The 17589-nt window shown below is 34.1% G+C and overlaps 2 protein-coding genes across 12 annotated transcripts in view; one reads left to right on the top strand and one right to left on the bottom strand.

The window, feature by feature from the left end:
• Positions 1-11819, bottom strand: part of LOC111507960 (uncharacterized) — a 43838-nt gene extending 32019 nt beyond the window's left edge. For 3 of the 11 annotated variants that reach the window (XR_012468170.1, XM_074185765.1, XM_074185771.1), the window contains exons 1-2: positions 11582-11793; positions 10977-11196 (exon numbers count right to left, since the gene is read on the bottom strand). The gene's annotated coding sequence lies outside the window, so the exon portion shown is untranslated. Of the gene's footprint in view, positions 1-2473; positions 2605-6338; positions 6588-10976 lie in introns of those variants that run through there. The other 8 variants (XM_074185764.1, XM_074185768.1, XM_074185773.1 and 5 more) reach the window with 8 other exon arrangements.
• Positions 11820-12113: 294 nt separating this feature from the next.
• Positions 12114-12569, top strand: LOC141487019 (uncharacterized). Its single transcript, XM_074185717.1, has one exon. It carries the CDS (start codon positions 12114-12116, stop codon positions 12567-12569), a length of 456 nt encoding a protein of 151 aa, XP_074041818.1.
• The last annotated feature ends 5020 nt before the right edge of the window (positions 12570-17589 follow it).

The raw sequence follows: 17589 nt of genomic DNA, 5'->3' as shown, positions 1-17589 counted from the left end.
GGAAATATATCACCCAATAAAGGCATTAACATATCTACCACTCAAAGCTCCAATCAGGAAACAACGGAAATGGACAATGAACAACAGGAGGGGATTTCTATTTCACTACCGAAGAATGAAGCATCAATTTCTGACTATTCATCTATAGAAAATTCGGATGGCAATAAAGATCAACAAACGAACACATCAAATACTGAGAAGAGCAATCAAGCAGTAAGGAGAGGTACGCGAGTGAGAAAACCTGTGCAAAGATTAAACCTCTAAATAAAGGGGAAGATATATGTTGTATATGTTCATTTATATTTCACACTGTATAAGTCATATTTTACCGATGTGTGTAGACAGTGAAGTCTGTCATTCTGTTATCAGTTTTGTCATATGCATTTTTGTAATAAAGTATTACGTATTTCTTAACAAGAATTTACATATACAATAAATACCACACCATATCAACAAATGAAAATCATTTTAGAAATCAAGTTACTTCTATCAACACTTCAATTCTTTTTCGCCCACTGCGGGGGCGATCATTTCCCTTACTTGATATAGTATCCTGCATTCGGATATGTCATACATATTATATTAACCCCCCCCCCCCGAAATAAAAATCTGCGTACGGCCCTGTCTACATGTCCAGATGAAATTCCCTCTGTTTTAATAAAGGAATTTGGTAAAGATATAGTAGGTATTCTAACCCATTTAGTAAACCATTCAATTGCATCGGGCATATTTCCAAACTGTCTTAAATCAGCAAAGGTAACTTCAGTGCATAAAAAAAAACGAAAAAACTAACATTAATAATTACAGACCAGTATCAGGTATCTCTCCGTTTGCAAAGGTGAACGAATATTGTATGCTAGACAGACTAACTCCCTTCATCAATAAATACAGACCCATACCAGACCAGCAGCACGGTTTTCGGAAGGGAAAATTAACAACAACTGCAACAGTTGACTTTTATAATAATGTATTGTCCGAGATCGACAAAAGAAACTCCCCTGTTGGAATTTTTTGCGACTTAAGTAGGGTCTTTGACTGTATTCCTCATAAGGCACTGCTACCAAAACTTTGGCTTTGTGGCATACGAGGAATTGCAGCCAAATAGTTTGATTCATATATTTCTGATAGAAGTCAGTTTGTCCAAATTTGTTTCAAAGAAGTTGACGGATCTATTAGTAAGCACTGCTCAGATGCCTCGCAACTGGAGCTGGGAGTGCCACAGGGAAGTGTTTTGGCCCCAATACTATTTTCTTTATTCATTGCTGACATAGTGGAATTTTTACCTGAGTATGACATCACGCTGTATCCTGATGACTCATCTTTTCTTGTCTCCAAGGAATGCAGTGAAATGACCGAACAAGCTTGTAACCATCTTCTTAGTAAACTAGGACTATGGTTTTCAGCTAATCAACTACATTTCAATACAGAAAAAACTGAGTAGGTATCTAATCTTTCACACCAGACAAAGACTAATAAACAATCCACTCTCGATCAAACTGAATGACTTAAATATTAACAGAAAATCAACAACAAAATTCTTGGGAATAATCCAGTCTATTCTACTTTATGGAATTTTACTATGGGGAAACTCTCCGGCTGCACAGCATCTATTTCTTATTCAGAAAAAAGCAGTAAGAACTATAAAAAATGTATCACCCAGGAATTCCTGTAAACCATTGTTTGCCGAATTGAACATTCTTCCTCTGGCCTGTCTTTATATTATGGAAGTTGCCTGCTACATCCATAAAATAAAAAACACTCTTCCCAGGCTTTCGGACATACATGTCTACCAAACCAGAAATAATCAGCCAATCTATCCAAATCATAGCAATCTCCAAATAACATCAAATGGACCACTCTCAACAGGTGTGAGAATTTACAATAAATTATCCACTGGCATTAAAACTCAGCCTACACACTTCAAATTTCGAAACTCCACAAAACGCTTTCTGCAAGAAAATTTATTTTATAGCATTGATGAATTTTTATTGTAACTTTTTAAGCAAATAACTTATATCGCTGTTCCTTTTGTTGCCTTGTAGTTATGTATGTAGTCTTTACTATATTTATATACATGCACTAAGACATTATATCCTGACATGTTCTATACCCTAATGGGTCCTTTGAATGAATAAACTGATTTGATTTGAAAAAAAAAAAAATTTTAATTAGGCAATAAGCACATTTTGTTCGGTAGAATTGGAACCACTGGCGTTAAATGAATATGTTGAAAACCCTTTTCCCACCAAAAACAATAATACTGTCTCCTGAAGCACGTTTCATTAACCAAGTTAACATCATCAAGAGATCACTGAAACTCCTTTAGTTTTTAGTTATCTAGCAAATGATCAGAAATTTTGTTAATTTAATGGTAATAACTTTCCCTCAAAAGAAACAGAATTTATAGCATAAGTAAGCATATGGAAAGTGAAAAGTAAGTCACATTTAAAATGTGCACCTAGAAGATACTCACATGATAGATATAGCAGCTAAAAATTTTTTAAAAAATTAAACCCCTCATATATTCATTTACGTGCAGAAATCAAAAAGGTTTTAACACGTGAAGTAAGAGAAGAGATAAAAAATGCAGTTAACCAAGCCGCAAGTAACACTCTGGAATCAGAATCATTCATAAAAACACACAGTTCGACCGCTGCTATAACAAAAACTATCGAAACGAAATTTTCGTTTTTGGAAGAATCAGTAGCGGACCTTAACGATAGACTAAACGAAAAGAAAACAGAACACGACGTCCAAATAAAGAAACTAGAGTGTGCATTAAGAGAATTGGAAAGAGGAAAAGCAGAATTAAAACAATTTCCATAACTTAGACCAAACAAACCGATCAATGTGCTTGAGAATTTGGTAGGGTGCCGTCGAGCGGGTATATGCAGGAAGAATTCGGAGTTGATTCGTCTTCATGAACAAAAGTACCCTCTTAAATTATTGCTGTGTTATTTAATAATTGATTTTGTCACTATTTTTGTACCTCCCTTTCTTAATTTTTTTAAAACAAAATATCAAAACCCTGCAAACCTAAACCAGCAGAGAAAGTAACTTAGGGACTCTAAATCTATAGAATAAAGAAAACATCAGTCAAAGTCAAAAATGAAACTGAACATTTTCTCAGAATAAATTCATTAGTGTTATTGAAATAGAAAGAAGACTGAAGCAAAACCAAGAGGTCTTTATTTGAAGCTTTATAATTTTGAAGCCGTCAAAATATATTTTCACCTAAATAGTTTCTTGAAGGAAGTGGGATATTATTTAGACAGGATCCAACTCGATCAAAAGTCAAACTTTTCAATGAAGCACTGTCAAAGTTTGGTTTGAAACAAGTTGGGACTGACAAAGGAAACATTTTTGTTAAATTTCGAGATAGGATTTCAAATATAACAAAAAAATCTGATCATGAAATATCAGAATTATAAGTTCTTCTGTATATTGATTTGCTATTTTGAATTGTATTTAATTAATTGATGAAGTTTCACTTTAATTCATATTTAGATATTTTTGTTATGCTTAAATTTCTGAAAACTTGGACAATAGAGACAAAATATATGATAATATCCATGATTACCCTGAGGAAAGACTGGATGAGGGAAGGGATACTATCGGTGATAATATCAGTGATACCATCAGTGTATCAGTACATATATGATAGATTTCTATTCACCACTTATAAACATTTCAACCACAGAAACAAAATTCAGAGACATGTCACCAAAAACAAACTTTCAAACAATACATATGGATAAATTGATTTCAAAATTTGCTATTGAAAAATGGGAAATTGTAGGTAATGGCAGAAGCAGATTCACAGGCTTTCTATTGTTTTTTTATTTATTAATTTGATGTTTTTCTCTATCTACAAAAATACATGAACTGGATAAAACTGGCAAATTTATAACATAAATTAAAGAGAGTTAGTCTTAGGCCATATGTATTATATATCAATAATGACATAGTGAAATAATACATGGTGTAATATGCTGATAGTTGTTCTATGGTTTTCAGTTCGAAGGATGCCTCTTCTCAAAAAAACAAAATCTTTACCTCCGTGAACATGTTAGAACACAATTTAGCAGCCTATAATCTGAAATTGAACACTAATAAAACGCAATTCATAACTTCTACATGAAATAGCACAAGTAGTGATAGTAATTTTAGCAATGGTTAGGAACACTGGAATATGTTCCTCAATTGTCTTTTATGGGCTTAACTGTTGACTCAAAATTAAACTGGAAAAGTCATATAAATAATATTGTAATAACTTTATCAAGAAATTGTTTTGCTTTGAAAGTAATATTACAAAATGTTTTCTCAAAATGCAGCCCTACTGGCATACTATGGACATACCTACTGAAAGTCATATCAGATATGGTATCATCCTTTGGGGAATGTCTGTAGACACTCAGCAAATATTCACTCTGCAAAAACAGTGTTTGAAAAAAATTTTCAATCTACCCCTAACAGACAGTTGTATGGAAATATTCACTGAAAAAGAATATTAACTCTTGTAAGTATGTATGTGTATGAATGCATTATTTTTGTTATAGAAAAAATGTCGAAACTTTATAGAAATCACTCGCATAATACTCTAAAAAACAGTTTCCTCAATTTGATGACATGTTCCACTTCTGTTATTACTATATATAACAAAATACCTGAATTCATCTAAAACTTGCTCCTTAGAGAGATGAAGAAGAAACTGAAAATCATGCCGTATTACTCGGTAGCTTATCTCCCAATTTTCACATTTGAAAAATATTTAGTAACGGGGGGTTATTCAATTTCAATTGATCATTCAGTAAATTACCCGAGTTCCTGATTCTATTGATTTCTGAATATTCTAGAAGATTGAGTTTCAAACTCTTCTCTTCTGCATGTAACACGTCGTATTTATGATTGAACTCATGTCCTTCTGTTAAAAGGTGGTTTGCAAATGTGGAATTGGTCTTTCCATTCTAAAGAGCATAGAAGTAGTTTTGTAAATAGAAAGACCAATTCCACATTTGCAAACCACCTTTTAGCAGAAGGACATGAGTTCAATCATGAAAGCGACGTGTTACAGTTAGAAGAGAAGAATTTGAAACTCAATCTTCTAGAATATTTAGAAATCAATAGAATCAGGAATTCGGGTAATTTACTGAATGAATAATTAGAATTGAATTACTCCCCTTTGCTAAATATTTTTTCAAATGTGGAAACTGGGACATAAGCTCAGAAATTTTAATTTATCACAAACTTAGGTAAAAAATCAGGTACTTGACATGTAGGTATGTCTAATTGTAAAACTAGATATATTAAGCATTGAATATGTAGAATATTGTTAGTAAAGATACGCCCGAAGAAGCAATTGTATGGCGAAACACGTGTTGCGTTTTCGTAAAATTTTTAAGTGAAAATCTCACAATAAAGTGTTATGGATTTTCATCAAGTATCGGCCAATTCCATCATATAGGTACATCTATAGTCAATTTTATATCGATAGTGAAGAAAATAAGCTCTACTAATCCTTTTGATATTTCAGAGGAAACCGGTTAAATTTATAGAAAGTCCTTCAAACGTTAAGAAAAGGTGGTTTTGTGGAAAACCTCTGAAAGAAGTAACGGTTGCTGATAAAAATGAGCATGCCGAAATGGAAATGTGCCGAGAAAATTGTATTTCTAACAAAAATTTTAAATTGATGGAGATTACTAGTATCGACGAAAAAGAGAACTCATTGATGATCTAGAGAAGGCAAAGAGTCTTCCTTCAGATAAGAGAGAAAAATTATGTATTTTGAAATGTAATAGAACTTTTGGAAATAATCAGGAATGTTCGAGCACATCCCACGATAAAGGGAGATAATTATATGATGTGGTAATTCTCCATGCCCAATCCATAAAAAAACTTATCGTTTTTATCTGGATAACTTGCTTGTGAAGAGATAAGGAAGTTTTACCAAGAGCATTCCAGAACATAACAGTATATTCTGGAATGTTTGAGAATAGTGTGAAACGTTCGGAAATGTTCCGAAACATACCAGATCATTGTGAAACATCTCAGAACAGTCTTTATTACTGTGGGATGTTTTGGAACATTGTGGACCATTCGAAGTCCTTTTAGTGTGGATGAAGCTCCCAATTGATAAAGATATATAGAGCAAGTTCCGTTGACCCCTTATGATTCAAAATGTATACTCTTATTTCAACTATATTATCTCATTTGAACTCTTTGAGCAAAGGCCTCAGCTACTACTAATCTGTCTTTTGATAAAATTCGCTTGACCAAAGTATTCTTGAAAAAGGTGAAAATATATCTACTTATAGACAACAAAAAATAAAGATACACACCTCAACCTTCAAAATATGTCTGTTTAAAATCTGTTCACTACGGAAAACAAAACCAATGCATTTGGAAACTTTCTTCATCAAATCTGTCGCAATGGTTTGTCAGGCCGCCTAAAATCATTTTCTTGTGTGATAGTTTCAATTTTGCAACAACTTCTAAAAAATTCATTTGAATTACATGGCAAAAGGTAACTAATATAATGTGTATAAAATGCTTAAGGCAAGTAACGCATTTATTTAATAAGAAATTATATCATCTCCGTCTAAATAGGTCTCCATAAGCATCCATTGAAAGATAGGCATATGCCATCGCGAACTTTTTTTGTGAAACTCATAAAATAACAATATGTAGTGAATTGTTTTGTTATATGTTAAAGGGCAGAGTTTTCGATACAAGCTCTCAGTCTGAAGTCATCACTCGAGGGTAACCCTGTTCATAACAGAAAGTGATAATAAACAACAAGGTCGGATATGACATAATAAAATGAAAAAATATGCTGTCTGGTGTCAGTGACCAAAAACTTATTTACTAGAAACTGTCCACGATGATATGGATTTTCTTCCCATGTCAGTTGAATTTATTTATTCATTCACTCAATTTCCGTGAAATTATACAAAATCTAATTCAAAAGTCAAACTCTAGAGGTTCAATTTATAGTAAAGACAAGCACATTTGCAAAGCGTAAACCAATCGGAAAAAACAAGAAATATTCTATAACTTTGAATGAAGTAAGAATCTCCACTTCTGCAGTAATCTCAATAATCACACACTGGAGGCTTCTGGCAAAAATATAAGTTATCTTTGATAATAAATATGGCAACGAGGCAGATGTAGGATTGTTGAATAACTGAAACTGAATATTCATGTAGGACGCATGAATAACTTCAATATATATATATATATATATATATATATATATATATATATATATATATATATATATATATATATATATATATATATATATATATATACAGTGTCACCATTAAAGTGCGCACCATATGGGAAACTTTTTTTTCGAAAAGTTTCAATGAAGTCTAACTTCGGCACTTGTTTGTGCTTTAAATTTAACTTAAAATGATGCGGCCAACTGCGACCCACTGACGTTCAGTGTTTGTCAAATTCAACTTTTTTTTGAAAAAAATTGAAAAAGTGCATTTCTAGATCTAATTTAACAAAAAGTTACTTGAAAAAGTTGTGACGGCAATTCTATATCCATATGCCAAATTTTATGCAACTAGGATAAAGTTAACGTTTTGCTTATTTTTGACAGATATCCCCTTTATTTTAAAAAACAAGTTCGGTTAATTGTCATCAATTCATGTATACATAACAAACTCATCATGGAGTTTAACTTTTCTGATAAATTTTTACTTATACGGACATTTTTAGAGAGAAATTAAAAATGTGCTATAAAAATTTTAACATGACTGATGCAAAGTTTCAATCACTTGGCTACCTGATGTAATCCAAATACAGGCAAGTTTACCTAAAGTACCTGAAGTACCTGTATTGAGGCGTTCGGACCGTATAAAAGGACACACAACAGGATGACATGTTCAGAGAGTAGGGCCTAGAGGATGACAGCACGACCAGCTGTCGAAAGCGCTCGCAGATAATTGAACAGAAATTATAGAGCTTCAAATCCTTTTTGCGAAATAGCTTGATACATAAGCATAATTAAAAAACAATATCAATGAAAAGTCAATAATTTAATCTTTACTGCACTTTTCAAACAGTTAAACTTTGATTTACTAATTACGAAAAATTACAACGAAATTAAACTAAGGGTACTGTGGAAACAATTGAACTGAACTGAATAAGCAAAATATTTTATTGTCATATGACATTTGTTGAATGACTCAAAATAGTGTTTATCAGTTTTAGATTTAAAATAGTTTATTCGTTGTCTAGTGTGTTGTTGAAAATGCTGAATCTTCAAGAGAAAATTGAAATCGTTTTAATATGCGGCGAGAATACCGGTCACCGACAAGTAGCTGATATTTTCAATGCCAGACATCCTGCAAGAAATATTCATCAGTCAACAGTTAGTAGGATAATAGCTAAGTTTAAATCTACTGGCTCGGTTGAGAGTAATTTTAGAAAAGCACATCAGCCTTCTAGACATACTGAAGAAGTGGAATTTGAAACATGTTTGGATGTCGTAGAACATAAAAAAACAAGTATTCAAGACATTGCAGATAGAACAGATGTTAACCGAGAGAGTGTACGACGTATTTTACATAAAAATAAATTTACGCCTTATACACCGAAAGTTATCAATACATTAAAAGAAAGGGACTTCGATATGCCCTTGTATTTTTCTTTTTGGTTTCAAGGGGAAAAAGAAGAAAATTATCATTTTCCTTATCAAATTTTATGGACAGATGAAGCGACCTTCTCTTCAAATGGCGTTGTGAGCTCGCAAAACTGCAGGTGGTGGGCAAAAAAAAACCCACATTTCGTAATCGAATGTCGAGATCAATATTCATTTAAGACGAATGTATGGTGTGGCATATTAAATGATCAAATTATAGGACCATACTTTTTTAGACATAATTTAAATTCTGCGGACTACCTACACTTTGTGAATACCGAACTATCTGAAGTTTTGGATAATATGCCCCTTCAAGTAAGAAATGTTGTGTGGTATCAGTGTGATGGTGCACCTATTCATACTACAAGGGTGGTTAAACAGCGTTTTTTGGAAATATTTAGGGGCAAAGTAATCAGTCGCAATATGGAACACTTTTGGCCGCCTAGATCTCCTGATATAACCCCACTAGATTTCTTCTTGTGGGGTTAGTTAAAACAAAAGGTGTATAAGCAAAGACCTTTTCGACATATAAACCATTTAGAGGCAGTTATTCGAGAATGTGTTGTAAGCACGAAACCACGTAGTATAAAGAATGCAGTTAAAGATGCTTTAAAAAGGACAATTGATTGCATTGAACGTGGTGGAAGGCACTCTGAAATGTGACTTTTTATTTCGTAATTCTATTGTTATTTACATGGTTTAGGCATATGTTTCGATTTGATTTAGCGTTCTTAATTTAAATTATAACTTTATTTTAACAGATGTTTGTTAGAATTTTTTACGGTTTAGTTTTCTAGGCAACAAAATCTAAATTGATTTCTGAAGTAATTTTGTTCATTAATACATCATAAAAGATATTTAGTGAATGTGAAATTACTTTCGTATAATTCCTTCCCTTAGTTTAATTGGGTTGTAATTTTTTGTAATTAGTAAATCAAAGTTTAACTGTTTGAAAAGAATAAATCATTGACTTTTCATTGATATTGTTTTTTAATTATGCTTATGTATCAAGCTATTTCGCAAAAAGTAGAAATAAAGTGAAATATTTATCTGTTTTTAAAAACTGTATCAAATTTGCATCATTTTGGCATAATTTTTTCTGGTGTTTTAAATTTTTGCAAAATAAGTTGTATTTAGAATTGCAATTGGTAATAAAAATGCGTTGGAAAGATAAGTTAGGCATAAAGCACTAACTTTATTGAGGTTTGGCCAAATTTGAGAAATCGGCAAATGTCAAATTTTCGAAAAACTGTAAAAAACTAAATTTGTACTAGAGAGCTAAAAATTGGTATATGGGTGAAAAATGAAAAAAAAAAACAATCGTCTTTTCTCTTTACCGATTTTCGAAATTTCGAGCAATAACTGCTTTTCTGAACATTTTTTGGAAAAAATGTTAAATTTGACAGGGAAGAAAAATCACTTGATTGGTCATATGCATGTCATTTGGTATCATTTTTAAAGCACAACCTAATGGAGATATCAAAAGTTGCTTGAAGAGATGAACAAAAAAAAATCCCATTTGATGCGGACTTTATGTGTGACACTGTATATATATATATATATATATATATATATATATATATATATATATATAAAAAAATGAATAGATAAGTACTTTTTGATCATTCCCATATTGATTTCAATTTAAGAGCCACCGGTAGACAGCTGTTTCAGCCTATTGGGCATCGTCAGTACTTGATATCAAGTACTTTCTTGGTTTTTCTCATTTTGTCTTCAATCGAGGACCGCCTGCCCGGTACTGACGATGCCCAATAGGCTGAAACAGCTGTCTACCGGTGGCTCTTAAATTGAAATCAATATGGGAATGATCAAAAAGTACTTATCTATTCATTTTTGATTTTTATGGAATTTATTTTCTAGCAGCTTGACTGCATTAACCTTTCTAGATTATATATATATATATATATATATATATATATATATATATATATATATATATATATATATATATATATATATATATATATATATATATATATGGTATTTCATATATGACCTGTGCCTCATTGCGTATCATGTCTTTGGGTGTTCGTAAAAAAGTGGAGATTTGATTGTTGGCTGTGAATATTGTTCTTACATTATGTCTCTTCATGATTTGGCTTACTTTGTCGGCAACTCAATGGATGTAAGGGAGAAAAGCTTTTGGCTGGTCAGTCTGTTCATCATTGTAAAATGTAAATTATTTTAGTTTAATATATTCATATGGAAATGTCCTTATAGGATGAAACTGCAGTAACCAAATACAAGTGGTAAAAAACATAGGAATTTTTATTTGTCATTTTTCATCAATAACTTAACTTACCAAATCAATTTATAGTTGGAAAAATCGCTTCATCAGATGAATCCACCACATAACTGCTGTATATTCGACTAGTAATAATAATTTTATAAAATCCAACCGACTTCAAAATGCTTGTACTGTATCTTCAAATGGAAAATGGTTCATCCTAAGCAATCAGGGCCTTTATACAATTAAGCGTCTCAGACCAAACAACTAGTTGTTTGTCAAGATGAATCGACATCTGTGAATAGCAGTATAAACAAATCAAGAGCTGATTCAATGAACATCACTAGCCCATGAGTTACAAAAAGTGATTTCTTTTAGGAAAAAGGAAGAGAGCAATCAATTTCAAAATAATATCTTCACAAAGCTGTGTAGATCATGTACAGGAGTAACTTTCAAACACAAACTCGAAACTGATACTTTTTATATAGGTAAACATTGAATTACACAAAACAAAAACACTTTCAAAACAACTACTTTTATCAGTTTGTACTACAAACATTCGTTATGGAATTGAATCAGGTATTTAGAAGATTGCTACACTATATAGTATACGAAAAAGATAAAATTATTATTATTATTATTATATTTTGATTGGTCTCCCTCTATTCAGAATTGTCTACCTCTGTTTGCATTGCACATTATTCCTAATTGGAGAATAATGAAATGAAACATTATTTTTGGTCCTACTTTAACGATAAACCACAACAGGTCTTACGTGTTACTTTACTCTTGAGTTGTTTCCATTTCAAACTAAAATATGTATCACCAATCATTCAATAACATGACTGTTAATAACAAATAGCAACACTATCAATAAGGTTATGGTATGGTTCGATTTTCGCGGGCAATCTATTTTCATATTTTCTGATTTGGGGTTCTCACTTTCAGATTTGAATTGCACAGAACAACTCCAAATTACTTTAATTTTACTCGCAAATTTATGAAAATTCTCATAAATCTGATGACTGTTGATACTTTATAATGAATAAGAGATAATAATAAAAGATATTTATTGTGTGGTGTCTTAAAATACAAAATCACACACAAAAGTACCAAGTATATTTAAAATGATATCAATCAAGCCCAAAAACCGTTTAAAAACATGATACCAACAAACAGTGGTTGTTGGTATAAAGAGAGGCTTTAGCAATTATGTTTGAGTATATTTTTGCAAGAAAGTTTTTTTTAATCACCGATCATCAGCCACTGCAATTTATATTTGGACGTAATAAAGGCATTCCAATATCAGCGGCAGCCAGAATTACCAGATGGGCTGTAACTTTGGCTGGTTATGATTACACAATAGAGTACAGAAAAGGTTCCTCAATAGCTAACGCAGATGGGCTGTTCAGATTACCTATGGACAGTAGTACCGATATCACAGATTCTCTGTTCTCTTTCAACTTATTAGATGAAATACCCCTCAATGCAGGTGATATTGCTTATGAGACTAAGAAGGGCCGGATTTTAGTTAAAATTTTAGATTTTACCAGATTAGGGTTTCCTAGCAAAGTAGAAGATGAATTCACACCTTATTTTAGAAAAAAACTAGAACTCTCAATTGAACAAAATTGTCTAATGTTGGGTAGTCGAATTGTCATCCCATGAACAGCATACTGGCATAGTTCGCACAAAAATGTTGATAAGATCATATTGTTGGTGGCCAGGCATTAGTTGTGATGTTGAAAAGTGCATTAGTTGTGATGTTGAAAAGTTCATCAGTTGCTGTGATGTTTGCCAACGAAATCAAAATCTGATTAATACTAATCCTCTTGTTTCATGGCCTTCTTCTTCAACTAATTTTTATCGGGTATTTATCGATTTCTTCACAAAAAACGACCGAACGTTTTTGATTTTATTAGATCAAAAGTCAAAATGGCTCGATATAAAATACATGAAAAACGGCACTTCTGCTAAAGAAACAATCTCAATGTTGAAAGAGATTTTTTGCACAATTGGTCTGCCATACGAATTAGTATCAGATAATGGTCCACCCTATAACGCGAATGAATTTGTAAGTTTTGTCAAGCTAAAGGCATAAATAGTATCAAAACCCCTCCTTACCACCCCCAAAGTAATGGCTCTGCAGAAAAGTCAGTTCAGACAGTAAAGAAATATTTGAACAAGTCTTTATTTTCTCTAAACAAGGAAGAAATATCAGAAAATTCAATGCTGCATAAAAATAAGTAATTTCTTATTCTCTTATCGAAATACTCCATCGACGTCACTGGCCTCACTCCGGCGGAATGTGTGCTGAAGATAAAACCTAGAACAAGATTTGACCTTTTGAAACCTAATTACCACAAGTTTAAATCTCAACCAGTCTTCAACGGCACAAACTGTTCTAGACGATATAAATTAAATGGTCAGGTTTATATTAAGAATACTCAGACAAAGTTATGGGATAAAGCAAAAATTGTAAAAATTCTCAGTCGTTCGACATATTTGGCTTTAACAGAAAATCAAACAGTTGAACTAATGCATGCTGACAGTATTCGTTTAGCTTTTCATAATACTAAATACTGGAATACAACCAAATATGAAGAAATAATCCATCTTACCCAATTGTATTCCTGTAGATATTAACGTTTCTGACCCTAATCCACTGAGCAACTCAAGTTGTAGTAATTACCCAAACATAGCTGGAAGTTCTTCAAATAGACCTGTAAATGTTGCTGGTGCTAGTCCAAAAAGGGCACTTAGTGCTGACCGTTCTCCTTCGGAAGTTGTGAAACCTGGAAAGGTTCTGACTACACGATCTGGTATATTAGTAAAACAACCCAGCCGTTTAGACCTGTAAATTATGTATAACAGTGTTTTTCAAGAAGGGAGGAAGTGTTGTGAACCTACCTTAAGTTTCGGCGAGTGTGTGTTCCATGGCCGGGGATGTTTTGGTGAACTAGCTTATGGAAGTCAAGATTTTCGAATAAAAGTATGTCCTTAAGAATGCGTGTTTTATTGTCAAATAAATGAAAATACATAGATCTGGTTGAGGCAGTGATCCACTAGTACCTCCATTTCTCTGGTCGGTGGTAGGGTGGCTGCATCTAATCAACGCCATATATTTGCGATAATCAACGCCATATATTTGCCTTTTCCAACTGGACATTCATCTTAGCCGCAGTGAGGTCTGAGGTGCTGAATTGTGCCATCGGAAACGCTCTGTATTTCCTAGGAACGTAGACAGCCATCCTAGGTAGCTGGTTGCTTGGTAAGCTGAAAATTTGCCCAGTTAGGCTACTGAAACCAGTAATTTTGGTCTTTATTATCCAGGGCTCCTGGATCAAAGCTATTGCCTCCTCCAATACATCAAGGTGGCGACATAGTGTTGCCGTTGCCGCCTTTTTGTGTTGGAGGTTGCATTGTATTATTTTTACTTTTTTTCCAACGTCCTTGCCCATGAGACAGTTGTTGGATTCAAAGTTACCTTTAGAGGTCCATCTTATCCCCCGCCAGGGGGGAGGTGGCCTCGCTGTTTTTGGGTGCCTCCTCCGTCAGGTCATCAACTGTCATCTGTTCAGATGCTTCGACTTCCTTTCCGGGACCCATGGTGGCCTTGGGGTCAAAATCCACTTTAGGCGGCTTGACTTCCAAGGACCTAGGGTCTTCAGAGGTACCCTCTGCTTCTTTCTTTGTTACCCTGATGGTCAGTGAGGTGAACGCGTAGCTTAACCTCATCGACTTCTTCTTTAGGACAGCCATATCATCGTCTCCGATCCCGAAGACGAAGAGGTGTCCTTGTGGGTTCATCTTAGCCTCATGATGGAAAGTACACCATCTTGCTACCGTCAGGTCAAGGTTCTGCGCCTTCAGCCGACCTAGCACACCCTCTCCTTTTCAAAGGATGTCGTCTTGTGGACGTCCTCCGGGATCCGGAGTGAGGCTTTGGTAAGCTTTGGGAGCTTATCCACACTGACGACCGCCAGTGATGCCTCCTCCCACGGCTTAATATTCATTGTGGCCACTTCAGCCACTCTAGCGTCACGTCGTCATCGCAGACAACTCTGATGATTTCACCAGAGTATGTCCACGACTTGAACATGGGCGGTTTGCTATTGTTGCTGGAGACGAAGAAGACAATCTTGTCCAGGTCCTCCAGCAATTGTTTTTTGATGAGACTCTTCCGTTCTGCGATAACCTTACCGTACGGGTTATTCTTATCTATGATGGCTACCTTGAGGTGTCTCAAGGCGGCCTCCACGAAGGTTTTGGAGGGTGCAGCGACATTACTGTCGCTGCGCGGCTTCTTCAACCTTTTTAGGGTTCCCTCCGTGGAGGTACTCCCGTGAGGGCGCTTTCCTGCAGTGGCAGCCGGTTTCTTTTCTTTTTTCAAGGCGGAGCTCTTGGTGCCCGCCGCAAGAGGTGCCCTTACGCCTTGGCCTCTGCGTTACATCGAGAGGTGGTCTGCTATGTCCAGCCTCATTCTGAGCGGTAGCTTGGGGTGAACATTTCTGTTCATCCCCAGCCCCCGCCCTAAATTGAGGTGAGCATTGCTGTCCAGCCTCGGGATTTGTTGTTTTTTTATTTTGTTTTGGTTGTTTTGTTTGTATGTCTATGTTCATGTGTGTTCCCACGAGTAGCAAGGGGAGGGTTGGTCACCTCTGGCAGAGCCCCGCATTACCAGAGGAAGGCTAATTACAATGAGGCTTTGCCCGGTTCCTCAAGGGGATCGTTCGTAACCGCATATCACCCTGCGGCCATTCAGCTGTCGACACGATTCCTTACACCTTAAATTGGGTAGGCTGGTCCGCGGTGGCATGTTTCATGTTTTGCAGTTTCATCCAATGTCAAAAGTTGCAATTCCCTAGTATGGGTGGCGATATGTGCTCGAGGGGGAACCGCTTTTACAAAACGAATGTATTGATTTTGCATTTTTTCCAATCTTGCACGCTCTCCAAATAACACGGTCTATAAACTACGTCAGCATACTTAGTATACAAGAGTTGTGAAACTTTTTTTTAGTGGTAGTGTTAAGATCCCGTTTGAAAAGGAATAGTCTTTTCAAGGCTCAGATATGTTCTCTGCGACAACACCTGAGTGTTTAAAGAATTTGAGCTGCTGGTAAAAAATTAGACCAAAACGTTTAGCTTCAGAGACAGAAGGAAGGAATTATGATTACCTAAAGCATATTACGTCAATTCTACATCAATAATAACAATGTAATATGATTTAGATAATCATAAGTGAAGATGTACCATAAGTATATAAAAGTTTTGATGTTTTAGGTAATTTGATCGAGTGGGTCCCTATTTAGGTAGTCTCAATTGTGATTACGTGAGGTACATAAATATCAGAGTAAGAATGAACTCATAGTACTTAATTCACTAAGAAAAAGCTGCTGTGTTAACGAAACATATCGTGATATATTTCTTTAAATAAAGTTTGTGGAGATCAAATCGTAAGGTGTGGTTTATGAGATCATTGATAGTATTGGCCGGAAATGTGGAATTTGTTTTATTGCTAATATCCCAAGATTTAAGTTAGGTCCACATGGCTTAAGTATTCTGACGATGGCGGCTTAGCATATAACGGAAGTAGGACCTTTTTCAAATTAGAGATACGTGTAATAATTCCTGTGAGTGTCGAGTTTAATTCTATTGAATTTTCTGAAGGAAACACTTTTTAGTTTTATCAATATTCGAAGGGTATCGGTGAACCATAGTTGAGATGTTTCACCGGTCTAATTATAGATAATTTTCAAGGGAGCATGAGTTTCAAAAAGTGGCAATACCGTACTCCGGAGAAGATTGCCATAGATTCTGTATACAATCAGAATTGGAAGTTCAAAGCGACGCCTATGATCTTTATTCGATGTTTTCAGGGTCCTTGATAATGACATTCCTGTGTAAATCTAAGGGTCGGCTTTGCCCAATACGTACAAAAAAGTTCAGTACCGTCTTTAGTTTTAATATCATCCCAGATACTCTAGAAGAACTGGGAATATATTCCGAAAATATTTAAATTTTTATTTAATTATATTTTTAAATATTTTTTTTGGGAAGGGTGCATGAAAAAATGGAAGGCATTGACACTTCTGGAGCAGAACTAAACAAATCTTATTAATGGTTCTTTACTTCAATATTGGAAATGAAGTAATACAGAATATAATTAAAAAAATATATTTCAGGGGTATATTATTTGAAATGAAATGTTTAAGTGAAATAATCAAAGAATACTCAACACAAACACTTTGTGAATGACAAAATTAAATACTCACTGGTGTCGCCAACTAATTAATCATCACTCTCAGGTAATAAAGTTACCTCTCAAATTTAACAAATTATCTCAGTTCTTGATGAAGTCTTCTCAGAAATCATTCTCCTGTGACCGATTTCGTCATTTGGATGTAAAAATATAAAATCTTCTTCAATAATTAAGTATTATTGCGTTTGTTATGCGTAGATTGATCTCTACATTTTTAATTTGAGTTTGATTTCATTTTTTGATCTTTTTTTTTATTTATCCTCATTCGGTAAACAGATTTCCACCTCTTCATAATGTGTATTACCTTTATGTGTGTAATTTAAGTAGAATTATAAACTAGGTATATTAGTTGTATTTGCTTTAAAAAGTTTTTATTACATAGAATATCCGTAAATGGTATTCGGTTAAGCATTAAGCAGAACAT

This window comes from Leptinotarsa decemlineata, unplaced genomic scaffold, assembly GCF_025532065.1.
Source record: "Leptinotarsa decemlineata unplaced genomic scaffold, Ldec_3_MD MMD2_tig00078346_RagTag_RagTag, whole genome shotgun sequence".
In the NCBI taxonomy this organism is placed as follows: Eukaryota; Metazoa; Arthropoda; class Insecta; order Coleoptera; family Chrysomelidae; genus Leptinotarsa; species Leptinotarsa decemlineata.
This window is presented reverse-complemented; position numbering and strand designations above follow the sequence as displayed.

Bases quoted from the DNA above. Each gene is read 5' to 3' on its own strand.
- LOC141487019 (XM_074185717.1), top strand. From the start codon at position 12,114: ATGTTTGAGTATATTTTTGCAAGAAAGTTTTTTTTAATCACCGATCAT.